The 12,989-nt window shown below is 40.7% G+C and overlaps 1 protein-coding gene across 1 annotated transcript in view; it reads right to left on the bottom strand.

The window, feature by feature from the left end:
- capn5b (calpain 5b) overlaps positions 1–12,989 on the bottom strand; it is a 52,590-nt gene that overhangs the window by 4,874 nt on the left and 34,727 nt on the right. The window contains exons 6-12 of the mRNA XM_039778475.1: positions 9,711–9,904; positions 7,742–7,819; positions 5,654–5,849; positions 4,813–4,935; positions 4,506–4,702; positions 2,356–2,477; positions 1,628–1,764 (exon numbers count right to left, since the gene is read on the bottom strand). Coding sequence (XP_039634409.1) covers positions 1,628–1,764; positions 2,356–2,477; positions 4,506–4,702; positions 4,813–4,935; positions 5,654–5,849; positions 7,742–7,819; positions 9,711–9,904 — 1,047 coding nt within the window. The remainder of the gene's footprint in view (positions 1–1,627; positions 1,765–2,355; positions 2,478–4,505; positions 4,703–4,812; positions 4,936–5,653; positions 5,850–7,741; positions 7,820–9,710; positions 9,905–12,989) is intronic.

Here is a 12,989-nt window from a genome sequence, read left to right as displayed (position 1 = left end):
GTTGGTGATGATATTTTTTAGCAGATCATGTATCAGCCATACGCCACCCATCCACATCAAATACAGTTTTCTCACTGTTCATTTATAGCATTAATATAACATGTGTAAAGCTACTGCTGATAGTTCACCACTTTCTGATTGAGTACACTGGCTTACACGTTCGTATTGCCTGATATTGAGCCTGTAATTGATTGGTAATGGATGTTCAGCAAATGACCTTAACAGCTCCACTCTCTCTCACACACACAGACACACACACACACACACACACACACACACACACACACACACACACACACACACACACACACACACACACACACACACACACACACACACACACACACACACACACACACAGATAATGATGGCAGGTGAGAAATATTGTTTTAAAGTTCTACCAAAGATTAAAATTAGAAAAGTGTACAGCTGTGAATGAAAATGAATGTTGCTAGCCTAGAAATCTAGATGCACCCTAGTGGCAGCAAATTTTATTTGCAGCCAGGGGGGTCTAGGCACTTTCCGTTGGCCTTCCGAGCTGGAAAAACCAAACTCTGGTCAGGCCAATCACATCGTGTATAGCTGCTGCTGCTGGGAACAGCGGTCTTCTGGAAGACTTGGAGTTAAGCTTTTCTTTGAGAAAAGAACAAAGAACGGCACAGAAATCATTCTTAAAAAAGGAAGATGCGTTCAGAGTTTTGCCGACCGGATACAGCAAAAGTTTAATCTATCAACTAGCGTTGCTCGGCAGAGGGAATTTAAAAGAAAACCGTTTATCCCGCCCCTCTGATTGAGCCCTGCCAATGGTGAGTTCCCAGACCCAACATCTTGATGTGGGTCTGGCTTGTCAGGCTAGAATGTTGCTACAATGCTGGGACAAAGACAGCCTATAGTTCTATAAAGGCACTTCCACCATAGGAACTTTCCCCTGGGAAGAACTCAGGAACTCAACCTGTATTTTGACCAGAGGAACTAAGGTTAGTTGCAGGTGTAATAGTTTCCCTGCTCCGGGGTAGTGCTTTTCAGGAACTTTGGAAGTGTAGTTTGCAGGGCTCGACATTTGCGATTGGTCAAACACAGATGCCACAGCAACTAAAACTTGTGTACCGGTTCATTTACAAAATAAGGAAGTACTGGGAAGTACTTTTACTAACAATAAACATTAAAAACAAAGTTGAGGGGCTTTCCAATTGGATTAAACAGCGGAGTTAGAAAGCCAGATGTCCGCTGGTTGCTGTGCTTTCATGCTGCATTGGTTACAGAAAAAACAGCGGGCTTGGTCGGTCTGCTGACCTGTGCCGCTGGCTCTGACTGTCCCTCCTCCTCACCCCCCGCCGCTCCGGAGATGGAGACCATGACATATAACACTAATCACCATTTTGTTTTGTACTAGTCCTATGACCACGGCAAACAGCTAAATGTCATTTCTATCCATTTTGTTTCTATGGTTTTAACCTTTTGCAACATCTGTTGCACAATAAAGTATGCTTGCGGAAATTGTAATCGTTACTACTAAAGTGCAGGCGTCTCAGACAGCCACCATTCACCCACCAGGATCCGAGCTGCTACACTTTGGTTGGAGCCGTCATAAACGTGTGGGATGGCTGCAGACAGAGTGACAGCTCACCTCTATGTGGATGCCCTCCTTGGGTTTCTTGCGGTAGAACAGGCCTTTGATGTCAAAGTTTGGGCACCGTGTGTCCTTATAAACTGGTGAACGGACCTTCTCTCCTTCACAGGTGATGATCACGTACGGATCTACAGCTGAAGGAGAAAAAAAAGGATTTTTTTAATCAGTACATTATGCTGATAACAGACCCTGTGATTACTAGGCATGCATCTGGCTTGTTCACGCATGTCTAAATCAGATTATATGCGTTGATTAGGTGAAGAGTTTATTTCCAAAACATTGCACTGTATCATTATTTTCATTATCGATTCATCTCTAGGTCGTGATTTCAAAAATGTTCTTGCACACCATAAACTTTTAGTAACAGGTCAAGAGTCAATTTTATGTCATGGCATCAGAATAATTCCAAAGATAATACAATCACATAAAAAAATCTACACATAGTGGCTTTAAAGGTGTTTTATAAGTTAGGTGAATTGTATAGGTTAACATATAAGCGCTTTGAAGGGGTAGAGACTGTATACTGCAGACTGGAACTAAATAAGTAACCAGAGTTTCAGCCTTCAGCAGATGGTGCTGTGGTACCTCATGCTTTCCTCAGAAGTCTTCTCTTAGTGGGATTGAGGCAGTAAAGTTCTCTGGGTCTTCACAGGAGTTTACAACACTTTACAATACAGGAACTTGATCAACATGCAAATACAATGCAATGTGAGTAGAGGTCCTACCTCCATTGGATTCCTGTCCCTGCAGACCATCAGCATTTAGTACATGGACCTGAGTGACCAGCTGAGGGTAGCCACACATCCCCGTCCAACATGTCTGAGGAGGCTCGTCCAGAGTCAGCTCTCTGGGAAAGAAAGAGTGTACGTGATTGTTATAAAACTGTTAAAGCCAAAAGATATTACATTTCTTCTCAGGCATCTGTTTTACATTAGTACTTTCAACCTGTTTCTTGTACAAGAGAACCAAATTAGTATGCAGTAACACAACGTTAACAACATCATTCTATAATTCTTTATCCTGAGAGCTGAAAGGAGAGCAAAACTTTGTGAAACACACTTCTGGGAAATTAATTAAAGTACTTTCAACCTGTACTTAATTAAAGTAATTTCAACATGCATTTCAACCATACAGCTAGAAAAAAGTGGGAATTGTGCAGTGGCTACGGATTTAATAGCATAATATGTAATTTTCTGCCGCTAGGGGTCTCTTAATCAAAACAGTAACAAAGACGGAGTAATGCTGTCATTGCAGTCAGTTTCTCCCAGTTAGGATTCCTTCAGTGCTTATCGTTCAGGATGTTTTTACCGATAGCCGGATTATCTGCAGAGGTCTCATCTCTCCTGTTGATTTAAACCAGTAAAAACACGGAACAAAGCAGTTTCACGTATAAAATCTGTGTTTCTCTGACGCTGTTCAGCTCATTTGTGGAGGTGCAAACGTTTGCTCAGCTTGTTTCTCTGATAACTTCAGATCTAGACGTCCGATGACTAAAATCCTTCGTCCGGTTAAAATATATAGTTAAAAATGATCAAAATCGATCAAGTGTTTTGTAAAAAAAAGTTGCTTAAAACTGGAAAAAAAATGTATCACAGCTTCTGGCAAACAACCACAACATTGACACAAAGGGAATATGACAGGCGACCAAATGATATAATAGTCAAATAAAAAATAAAAAATTGTGGAATTCTCTGGGTTTGAACATCGTTGGAAACATTTAGGATAATGTAAGTGTACAACTCAACAAAATATATAACATAGACCTAGTTGTGTTTTGACATTTTATTGCAGAAAAGTTACATTTTATATCTATAAGGATGGGTTCACAACTTTTCAAGTCCGGTGCACATATGAACATTGAAACAGTTTTGGTTTGTTGTAATGGTTCCTCCTGTTTATGCTGAACATCAAGAGACCCTTTATTTATTTATTTTTTGGGCATTTTAGGCCTTTATTTTTATAGGACAGCTGAAGACAACAAAGAGGGGACAGAGAGGGGGAATGACATGCAGCAAAGAGCCGCAGGTCAGTCGAACCCGCGGCCGCTGCGTCGAGGAGTAAAGCTCTACATATGGGTGAGCGCTCTACCAGGTGAGCTACCCTACCATACCACTACTAAGTCTGCTAAAGTAACACTTATGTCGACTGTGGCAAGCCAGCTTTTATGACTGACCAGTACATACATCTATGTTATGGTATGGTATGGTTCCTATCCAGACAATCAATAACAGACTGAATCACTGTGATGTCGCACAAAAATCACTTCTGGTGAGACAAATGACTTGGTTTCAATTGCGGAGATATGTAATATGGTCAAACTTGTTTATTTCTATTGTCATTTTCAGCCGTAACTGTAACGTTTAAAGATATGTAGTTAAACACGGTGGTGTGACCTATCTGTCGTTTCTGCTGTGCTTATTTCCTGTACTGGGTTGCTTTGCTAGCATCTTTGATTAAACCAAATCTAGTGTTACGAACAGCAACATGTCACCGCCGGTCAGACTGACTGTTAGTTTGGGTGGTGTCATTTTCTTTAGTCTGCGGCCCAACAGGTAAATTAGGTTTCCATCCTAATGTTAGTGAAAGAGTTGACATTTAAAAGCATCAAACATACATTTTAGATGAATGAGATGAGAGTATATTCAGTTGTTTCTTGTCCCTGTTTGCTCAGCGCCAATAAATTGTATGTATTGTATTGTATGTACAGGAGTTTTCTAGCTGGACGGTCTGTATAGGAATAAAAGAAAGTATGTACTCTAAGGTTCAAAGTAACCCGGCTAAATAACAAAAGTCTCTCATTACAGCTGCTTTGGTTGTAGATTCAGGAAAGTTAAAAAGTTACACTATGTGTTCAGTGGTAAGATATCAGATTTACTTGCAGTCTGAAGGCACATCGGTGAAGACACGAAGCAGGAAGTCCCCCTGCTGCCCGGGGTCAAAGGTTGTGGGAATGATGACGTAACGGCCCTCCTGCAACTCCTTCCTGAGGAAGACGCAGCGCGAGTTGATGTAGATGGATCCCGCTACTTTCTGCTGGGCTGAGTGCATACGGTACTTACGATTTAGCTCCACCTGCAGGATGAGAAGAAGTTATAGCAGGAATATGTCCACCTGAGGTATTGATTAGGTTATTAACGGTTTCAGTTTTGTGGAGGCTTCTGGGCATTTGTGTGTGCTTCTACCCGGTGAATATCAAAGCCTATGGCGAGGTTTTCCCCTTTTCCGTCTTTGGGTGTGGCTCTCTTTTCTTTTTGCTGTAAGCAGATCAGCACCTCGTCCTCCACCTTCTTCACATCAAACACGTACTGGGAAGAGGGGGAGACACACATATCACACTCCAACACTGGTCACACATCTCTCTATAGCACACACATGCAGTGGTGGAATGTAACTAAGTACATTTACTCAAGCACTTTACTTAACTATAGATTCAAGGTACTTGTAATTTATTTCCATTTAATGCAACTTTATACTTGTACTCCACTACATCTCAGAGGTAAATATTGCACTTTACTTGTCAAGTAAAAACCAAATATCTCCAGATGTGTTGTTGCTGATAAACTGAAGCATGAAGTGTTTCTTTACAAAAACAGGGCTGTTTTTCTGACACCTTGAAAAGTTGACTTTTTAGAAATACGTGGTTCCCACAGGACGGCGACACTACAAACATGTGATGATCTTACAGAATATGATGCATTGCTGTAGAATAAACTACCCAGCAGTATATAAAGGAGTTAAAATGAGCACCTTAAACATCTACAGCAGTATAATGCAACATACACATTAATGCATCCGTAATATTAATCCAGAAACATCAGATATGATAGTAAAACACTGACAGGGAACCTATTACTGCACAAATAATACGTACCTTATGCACTTTAAGTACAATTAGCTGATAATACTTAGATACTTTTACTTAAGTAATGTTCTGAATGCAGGACTTTTACTTGTAGTGGAGTAAAGGATCTGAATACTTCTTCCACCGCTGCACGTATGTACACAAAGACTGCCTCCACTAACCTGAGGGTTCTGCAGGAAGGTAGCCTTGTGGTTGATGCAGCCTCCGGACCGGTTGCGAAGGGGGTCATTGCGGTGGACCCAGGAGCCCCTCATCACCTCCTCCTCCCAGGTTTTGTGGATGCTCAGGTAGGAGGTGTTGATGAGGCGGCACAGGATCAGGTCAGTGAAGTACTGGCAGAAGTCGTCAAACGTCATCCTGCAGGAGGGCAGGAAAAGGAGAGGAGAGAAGAGACCGGAGAGAGTGGATACCAACTAGAGGGAAAAGCTTGAAAAAAGAAGACCTTTAATAGGTACAAAAAATAGAAATGAAATGAAATCAGGGACAAAGAAAAGGGTTACATGTTAAAGGGACACCATGATTTCCGGTGCTGACATGAAATGAGATTAAATGTTTGCTGCATATCTTCCACTCTCTCTCCCATCTCCTCACTGTCCATCTCTATCTCTATGCTGAATTAAGCATAAAAATGCCTAAAGAATATCTTTAAAGAAGAAAACATATGTTGACTGATATGGGTTTTTAAAAAACAGCGGCATTACTTTTATTGATACTGTCAATATCATCATTTGACCATATTAATTACAATAATCCCCAAAATCTACAAACATTCTGTGTTTCCCCATGGACGGTATTTATGATAGTGTGAAAAAGCCTCTTTAAAGGAATAGTTAGAATTTTTGGGACAGACCACTCTCATGTTTGTCCATTAAACATGATGCTACCACCACCAGCCAATTAGCATCAATCAAAGACTGGAAACAGGGGGAAGCAGCTAGCCTGGCTCTGTCCAAAGGTAACAAAATTCACCTCTAAAGCTTACTAATGAATTACCAATTATTTAAAATTTTTAGTATTTATTTTTATTGTGATCCTAATTTTTAAAGATTATTTTTTGGGCATTTTAGGCCTTTATTTGACAGGACAGCTGGAGACATGAAAGGGGAGAGAGAGGGGGGATGACATGCAGCAAAGGGCCACAGGTCAAGGTCAAACCCGGGCCTGCTGCGTCGAGGAGTAGACCTCTATATATGGGCGCCCGCTCTACCAACTGAGCTATCTGGGCGCCAGTAAGCCTAATTTTTAAACCCTTGTTGTTTTGTTTTGATACTTATACCAATATATATACCGACACCGTGGTATGAGAGAAATGGCATTTCGATGCTCCACATTTTCCTGTACACATGGCAGAATTGACAATAAAGTTGACTTTGACTTAACACGTTAAGAAAGTCACTGCCAAGGCACATAACTGCTAAATCAGTCCCTCCAGAAAAACGCGATTATGCGATCGCATAATTCAATGCATAATCAGCCAAAATCCGCATATTTATGCGGGGGCCGCATTTTTTCAAATACGCCGCACTTTCGCCACATAAATTGCCGATTTCTGCGCAAAATATGCGGGGCTTGCATGATTTCATAATCCCCGCATTTTCATTGCAAAAAAGTCACAAAATATCTTATCAGAAAGTTGAAAAATGTTGCGTTTACTTCACACAAGAGCAGCCATTTTCCCCTGTTGCCATGGGAACGCTATGAAGTGACGTAATTACGCCACGTGAACATCATCGAAAAGCAGGGTGTTGGGGGGGAATCACTTTTTTTCTCTTTTTCATCAAACCGCAGTTTTTGCAAGTTCCCGCAATTTCATCGCATAAAATTGCATAAATATCCTGCATATTCCATCTCATTTTTTAAGAAAACGTGTCGCATAATCAAGGATTTTTGCCCACAACAATCACAAAAAAACTGGCTAAATGTTTTTACACTCTAATTTTTGATCGGATAAAACAAACAAGATATAACACGTTAATCAGTGAGCTTTAGATGTGCTGCTTGGTGGATTTTTGTTACGCTTTGGACACAGCAAGCTTTTTTTTTTTACAACTTTATTAGCATAATCAGCCCAAAATGTTGCAGTAGCATCAGTTCAGGTGAGGAGTTCCCATAAATAATAAGTCTTAATAAATTAGACATTAAACATGTAATCATTCAAATATGTTTTAACATTGCCAGCACCAGCTTAATGAATGGGTCCAAGATAAGGGAACAACAAAATAAATTGTGAGTACATTTATAGATCTCACCAGAACTCGCCGTCGTCCTGCACGGTGACACCCAGCTTTTCTCTCTCGCTCTTGCTCACCTTGTTCCACTCCTCCGAACTGCAGGGCGCAAAGACGTGAGAGTAAACAAACATCAGCATCAATCTGACAAGCTACAAGTGAAGAATGAATTTTTCAAAACGTTTTTCATGATTAGTAGGATATTAATATATATATATATATATATATATATATCAGTTGGACATTTAGCTGTGAATCTTTTAATAATCATAGTTTTGACTTTAAATGCTCAGCAACTATTGAGTTCAGATGTATAAATGATGCATGTGTCTACCCCTGATGGGCACTATTATGTTAAAGAGTCAGTTGAATGTTGTTACTGTGAATAATACCTAAGCATCAAGGTCCCCTCTGTATTCACTGCTCAGGGAAACGGGTGTTTTACTGGATGCATTAGCTCTGTGTTTATGTTTCTGTTTATGATTCACTGATAAGCGTCCACGTCTCAACAGTCAGACTCCATTTACAGTAACAGTTTTTTTTAATCAAAACATGAATAAATTATTCAGCGAGAGCGAGCGAATGATTGAGAAAGAGGAGAGATGACTCACGTCTCTTTAATAACATCTCTCTTTTCTGCCTTATCAATAATTCAGACTCCATTATAACCATGCTTTACCACCTCCCTGTTTGTTTCACAGAGTCTGGAAGCTAACAATTCACAAAAAAACAAAAGACAGAGAGATGTCGAGGGAGAAACTTCTCTATTTTAGCATTACCTAGTGCCTTAAGAAGTAAAACAGGAATAAAACAGCTTTGTCCACATGATTGAATGGCCACTTAACTTCCTTTTGACCCCATTTACACCTGGCTTCAAAATGCGTCTCATTTCCAGATTGTATCTAGACGTGATTTAACCTGTTTAGATTAACATCTGGTATGAATATGTGTCACCTATTTCCACATTGAGATCGACCGAACGTCGCTTTCTTCTTGACCTGCTGCGCGAGGAGCCGCACTGCCACACGCCGGCCACAGCCCACCGAAGGACGGATAGGCACGTTGCTGAGGTCCGCCATTTCAAACGCAGTTGCGGGATGTTTTTGAGGTACACCGCCCACTAGCAACGGCTGCTCTCGTCTCAGCTTCCAGCACAGACAGAGCACCGGGCTGCACTGTGATTATTTTTTTTATTGTTATTTCTCTAAAAGGAGTTTTCTCTTGTTGCTGCAATGAGATGTTCTTTGTGTCTGGGCTGAAAGTTGTGCGCTCCCCGGCATCCAGACCTGTTAGATGCTGGTTGCTGGTACAGTAGTTGAAAAGACATTTGCATTTACACTTGTGTTCAATGTGGTCACAATTCGTCCCTGACCACCTCCGGAGGTGGATTTGGCTGATCGGATCACAATCCACCCTCAATGCATTTTGGGTGCATTTGCATCTTTAACCTCATCTTTAAAATCAGCTCTATTTATGCTTTGGGATGGTGCCGGGAAAATTATATCTGAGCTGCACTGCATTGTTTGATATTGTTCTCTACAAACAGCGCTCCAACAGGGCTGACTTCAGTCATTCGTCTTTGCTCTGTGGCCCATTAGCTTGATTGCATCTCCATTTTTCATTGTCTACATGACATTTTGCGCAGGCTTCTTGCCATTTTATACTGGTTTGTCTTTGTTGAGTCATTTGTTGTTTGCTCATTCATCACACGCAATCTCTTTGAGACCACTGTGTCAAATTTTGAGAGACCAAGGGGACCAGTGCACTTCAACATTTTAAAAATCTAATTAGTAAATTTGGTTAAATTGGTCACAACAAGGTCACATATCAATGTATATTATGTATATCATATATGTTGGTCTGGATGCATCTGACTAGATCACTGTGCAAAAATGGGACAGATGGATGAAGAATGCTCAATGAGACAAGATATGATTTAATGAGCTGCAGTACTTCATCCATCCCTGTAGATGGCAGTGTTGTGATTTACCTGTCGCTCCAGGGGCCGCTCCACTCCTTCTCTCCCCAGGGGTTCCTCATGCGGATCATCTGCAGCTTCTCTGATTTGAAGAAGGCCAGCAGTCCGTGACCTAGCCGCACTTTCCGTACATCTGTCACGGCGTAGGCGTGGCCTTTGACCAGGCCACAGTCCAGCCGTGCCTCCATGTCCTCTATTGTGGTTGCCTGGGAAACAGCCAAACAGGGAGGTTTAATGATCGGAAACGGATTCTTTAGTGGATTTCTACAAATATGTAAAAGAGGGAGGCTGGCACAGTTTTTCTGGGAAATTACATACAGGTAGGTGTTTGGTAAAAGGGCACACAGGAACGCTGTTAAAATCTCTGCTTTCGGGTTAGTCTGGGAACCGAAAACAAAGATTAAGGTTTCTTTTTTACAAACAGTAGAGACATGACAGGAAACCAAAGAGAGAGAGAGAGAGATCCAACAAAGGTCCCTGGCTGGACTAAAAACCGGGGACATTGCGGTGCACCATGATTGCTTATATTGTACAGATGTTGCTTGAAACTTTAACAAATATTTTCATTTTATTACAATGTGGGTCTTACTTTTGTAGTTTTATACATTATTTCTATTGATCATGATAACATCGTATTCACCTAAATAATTGCTCAGATCTGGGGACACTCCAACATCCCTATAACAGAGAAACTCAAGCAATCAGATGAGATTACATGTAAAAATAACTTTGCCAAATTATCTAAACCAGTTGGATGAAACCACCTAATAATGTCAATACTGTAATAATCATTTAATGCAGGAACATTGTTTGTGTACACAACAACAGCAAGTATGGGTGCGATGGATGTTTTAGGGACAGTTTGGGTAATCATTTTACCATTTGTTGGAATGATCTTTCAAAGCACACTTTGTGACAAAAAAACATTTAAATCATACATCAATTAATTTAAATGGAATATCCGCAATTATTTACTACACTCCTTTACTTTCAAATGCACAGTTGACTAGTAGCAAGCCATATTGACTGTGCTGACCTTTGAGGGAACGGAGAGCCAGAGCTATCTAGCTTATTAGCTGTGTCGTACCATCCAGTTTTATTTAAGCCTAAGTCTAAACTGCTGTACAAAAGAGATGGATTTTAGATGTTTGAGACGGAAACCGATGCTACGAATAGTGTTTCTTTAGTACCAAATGTATCATAAATCTTTTCGAGGAGAAAGGCTACTATGCGGCTCTCTCACAGATCCAAATTGTGCATCCATTTTGCACCTTGTAATGCCATCCAAAAGTCTTGTTACAGGCAAGTTTTCCGATTTTTTTGTTGTTGACTGGGAGACCACAGACACTGGAAGATTTTCAATAAAAGTGATGTGACACTTTCAAATTTGAGCAATGTGCCCTTTGTGTATCAAAAGCTTTGGATGGTAAAAGTAAAGGAGGGTAGAGAGTCATTAGACAGCGTTATCAGAAAATGGGTTCTTTGAACCAATAATTATGTGTTCACCGCATTTGGCGTTTTTCTGAGATATTACACTGCAAATTGCATACACTATTATCCTTGCAACAACTGAGAGAGCCTGATTAATATGTCACACAGAGAGTTGCACAGACAGACAGGACAAATAGATGTACTACTTAATGGAGTCCTGAAACAAAGAGGAGCTGAGAGAAGGAATACTGATCCCCAGAGTGAGTCCACTGCTCAGCTAATGGGAGTCATGGTGGCCCCACGATCTCTGGGCCACCAAGGCTGGGCTTATACTCTGATAACATTATAGTATCCACTTTATCTCTAGCCACATGATGCCTTGCATGAATTTCAGGAAACAGCGTCTGCATGACTTACTCTAGCAGTATGTGTTTTCTTTTCTTAGAGATTTTTGGGGAAATAAATGATGAGCTTAATGCAAAACTCATCCAGAATCTAAACGTAAAATCATTTAATCTGCAGATTGTTTTGATTGTTTTCTCCACTGCGAAATCTTTAGCGTTGACCCCAGGTTAATGGCGCATGTTGCATAACTTTAAGCTCTGTGATTGGATGTTTCTTGCCAAAATGCACCTTGTGAGTCGTAGTTAACGTCTACCTTGATGTTTTTATGTACATAAGCTTGTATCTTCAACTTTTTATGAAGAGAAGAATCAGATATTTGCTAAAGCATTCAATCATCTTTTGTGCCGAGATTCAACCAAGAGAGTTTCATGCCGATCCAATTCATAACGTGCTCCAACTGTGAGTCATGAACATTGTCTATGGGAAAAATATAAAAACTAAATAAAATAAATGGGATTTTTACATATATGGGAACCAGGTGTTCCTCCAATAGTTCCTCCTTCTTTGTATCAACTAAATATCTTTGGGTCCCCTTTAGCACAGCTCTCTTCTTTAGTTTATGCATGTCAGGCCGGCCACACACTGCCTGCGTGGCGTGAGCGTGGTGTTTCTGTTGCGTGTCAGTTGCGTGGCAGCTGCGTGGATTTTTCTCTGTCTTTACACACCAGAAACATGTCTGACGCGGCGCTGCTGCTGCTAGCCTTGTCTGTACACATGTATGTTTCCCATTGATTTACTGCACTCAAGCAGTATACTTCATGTTAAACATAAATATATACTGATTTGATTACAGCAAAGACAACGTCGGCAGTATTGACGGCAAAATAGGCTACAGAATATTTCGTTCTGTATTGACAGGTGCAATATTTGAAAATCAATAATTATTTATTATTATTTTTTTAAATTACATTTATGTCTGCATTTATGTCAAAACCTAGAGACTTTCAAACATCAAAATGTGATTTATTAATATGTATTCGTGTCAAAATGACATATAAACATCTTTTCCTATTCTATTTTGCCTGGAAATGCTTCCAACACGCTTGCGTGTTGCGTGAAAAATAGGCGTCGGTTCTATTTCTAGCATACACGCGTTTTCGGCGCGGCTCGAACTGCGCCTGACACGTGCATGTCACGCAGGCAGTGTGCAAGCTCTAACCTGTTAACATGGGAGCCGAAATAAAAATGGTCGCTGGCAGCTGACGCGCTCACACCACGCATCCAGTGTGAGGCCGGCCTTAAGATCGAGTAGGTTTTTACTGGGGTTAGTTTCGGATAAGGCCCAAAGTGAGGACTTGTACTGGACACTAAGATCACAGTGCCACCATGGCTATTTTCTCCTGTTAATTCTGACCTGTTTTTTCCCTTAGTATGTCCAAGAAAGATGAAAATGAAATAAGAGTAATAGTGGAACAGCAGAACTTAGATTCCTTGATTAATGAATCAGCAATCCAC

Source organism: Perca fluviatilis, chromosome 16, assembly GCF_010015445.1.
Source record: "Perca fluviatilis chromosome 16, GENO_Pfluv_1.0, whole genome shotgun sequence".
NCBI classification, from domain to species: domain Eukaryota; kingdom Metazoa; phylum Chordata; class Actinopteri; order Perciformes; family Percidae; genus Perca; species Perca fluviatilis.
This window is presented reverse-complemented; position numbering and strand designations above follow the sequence as displayed.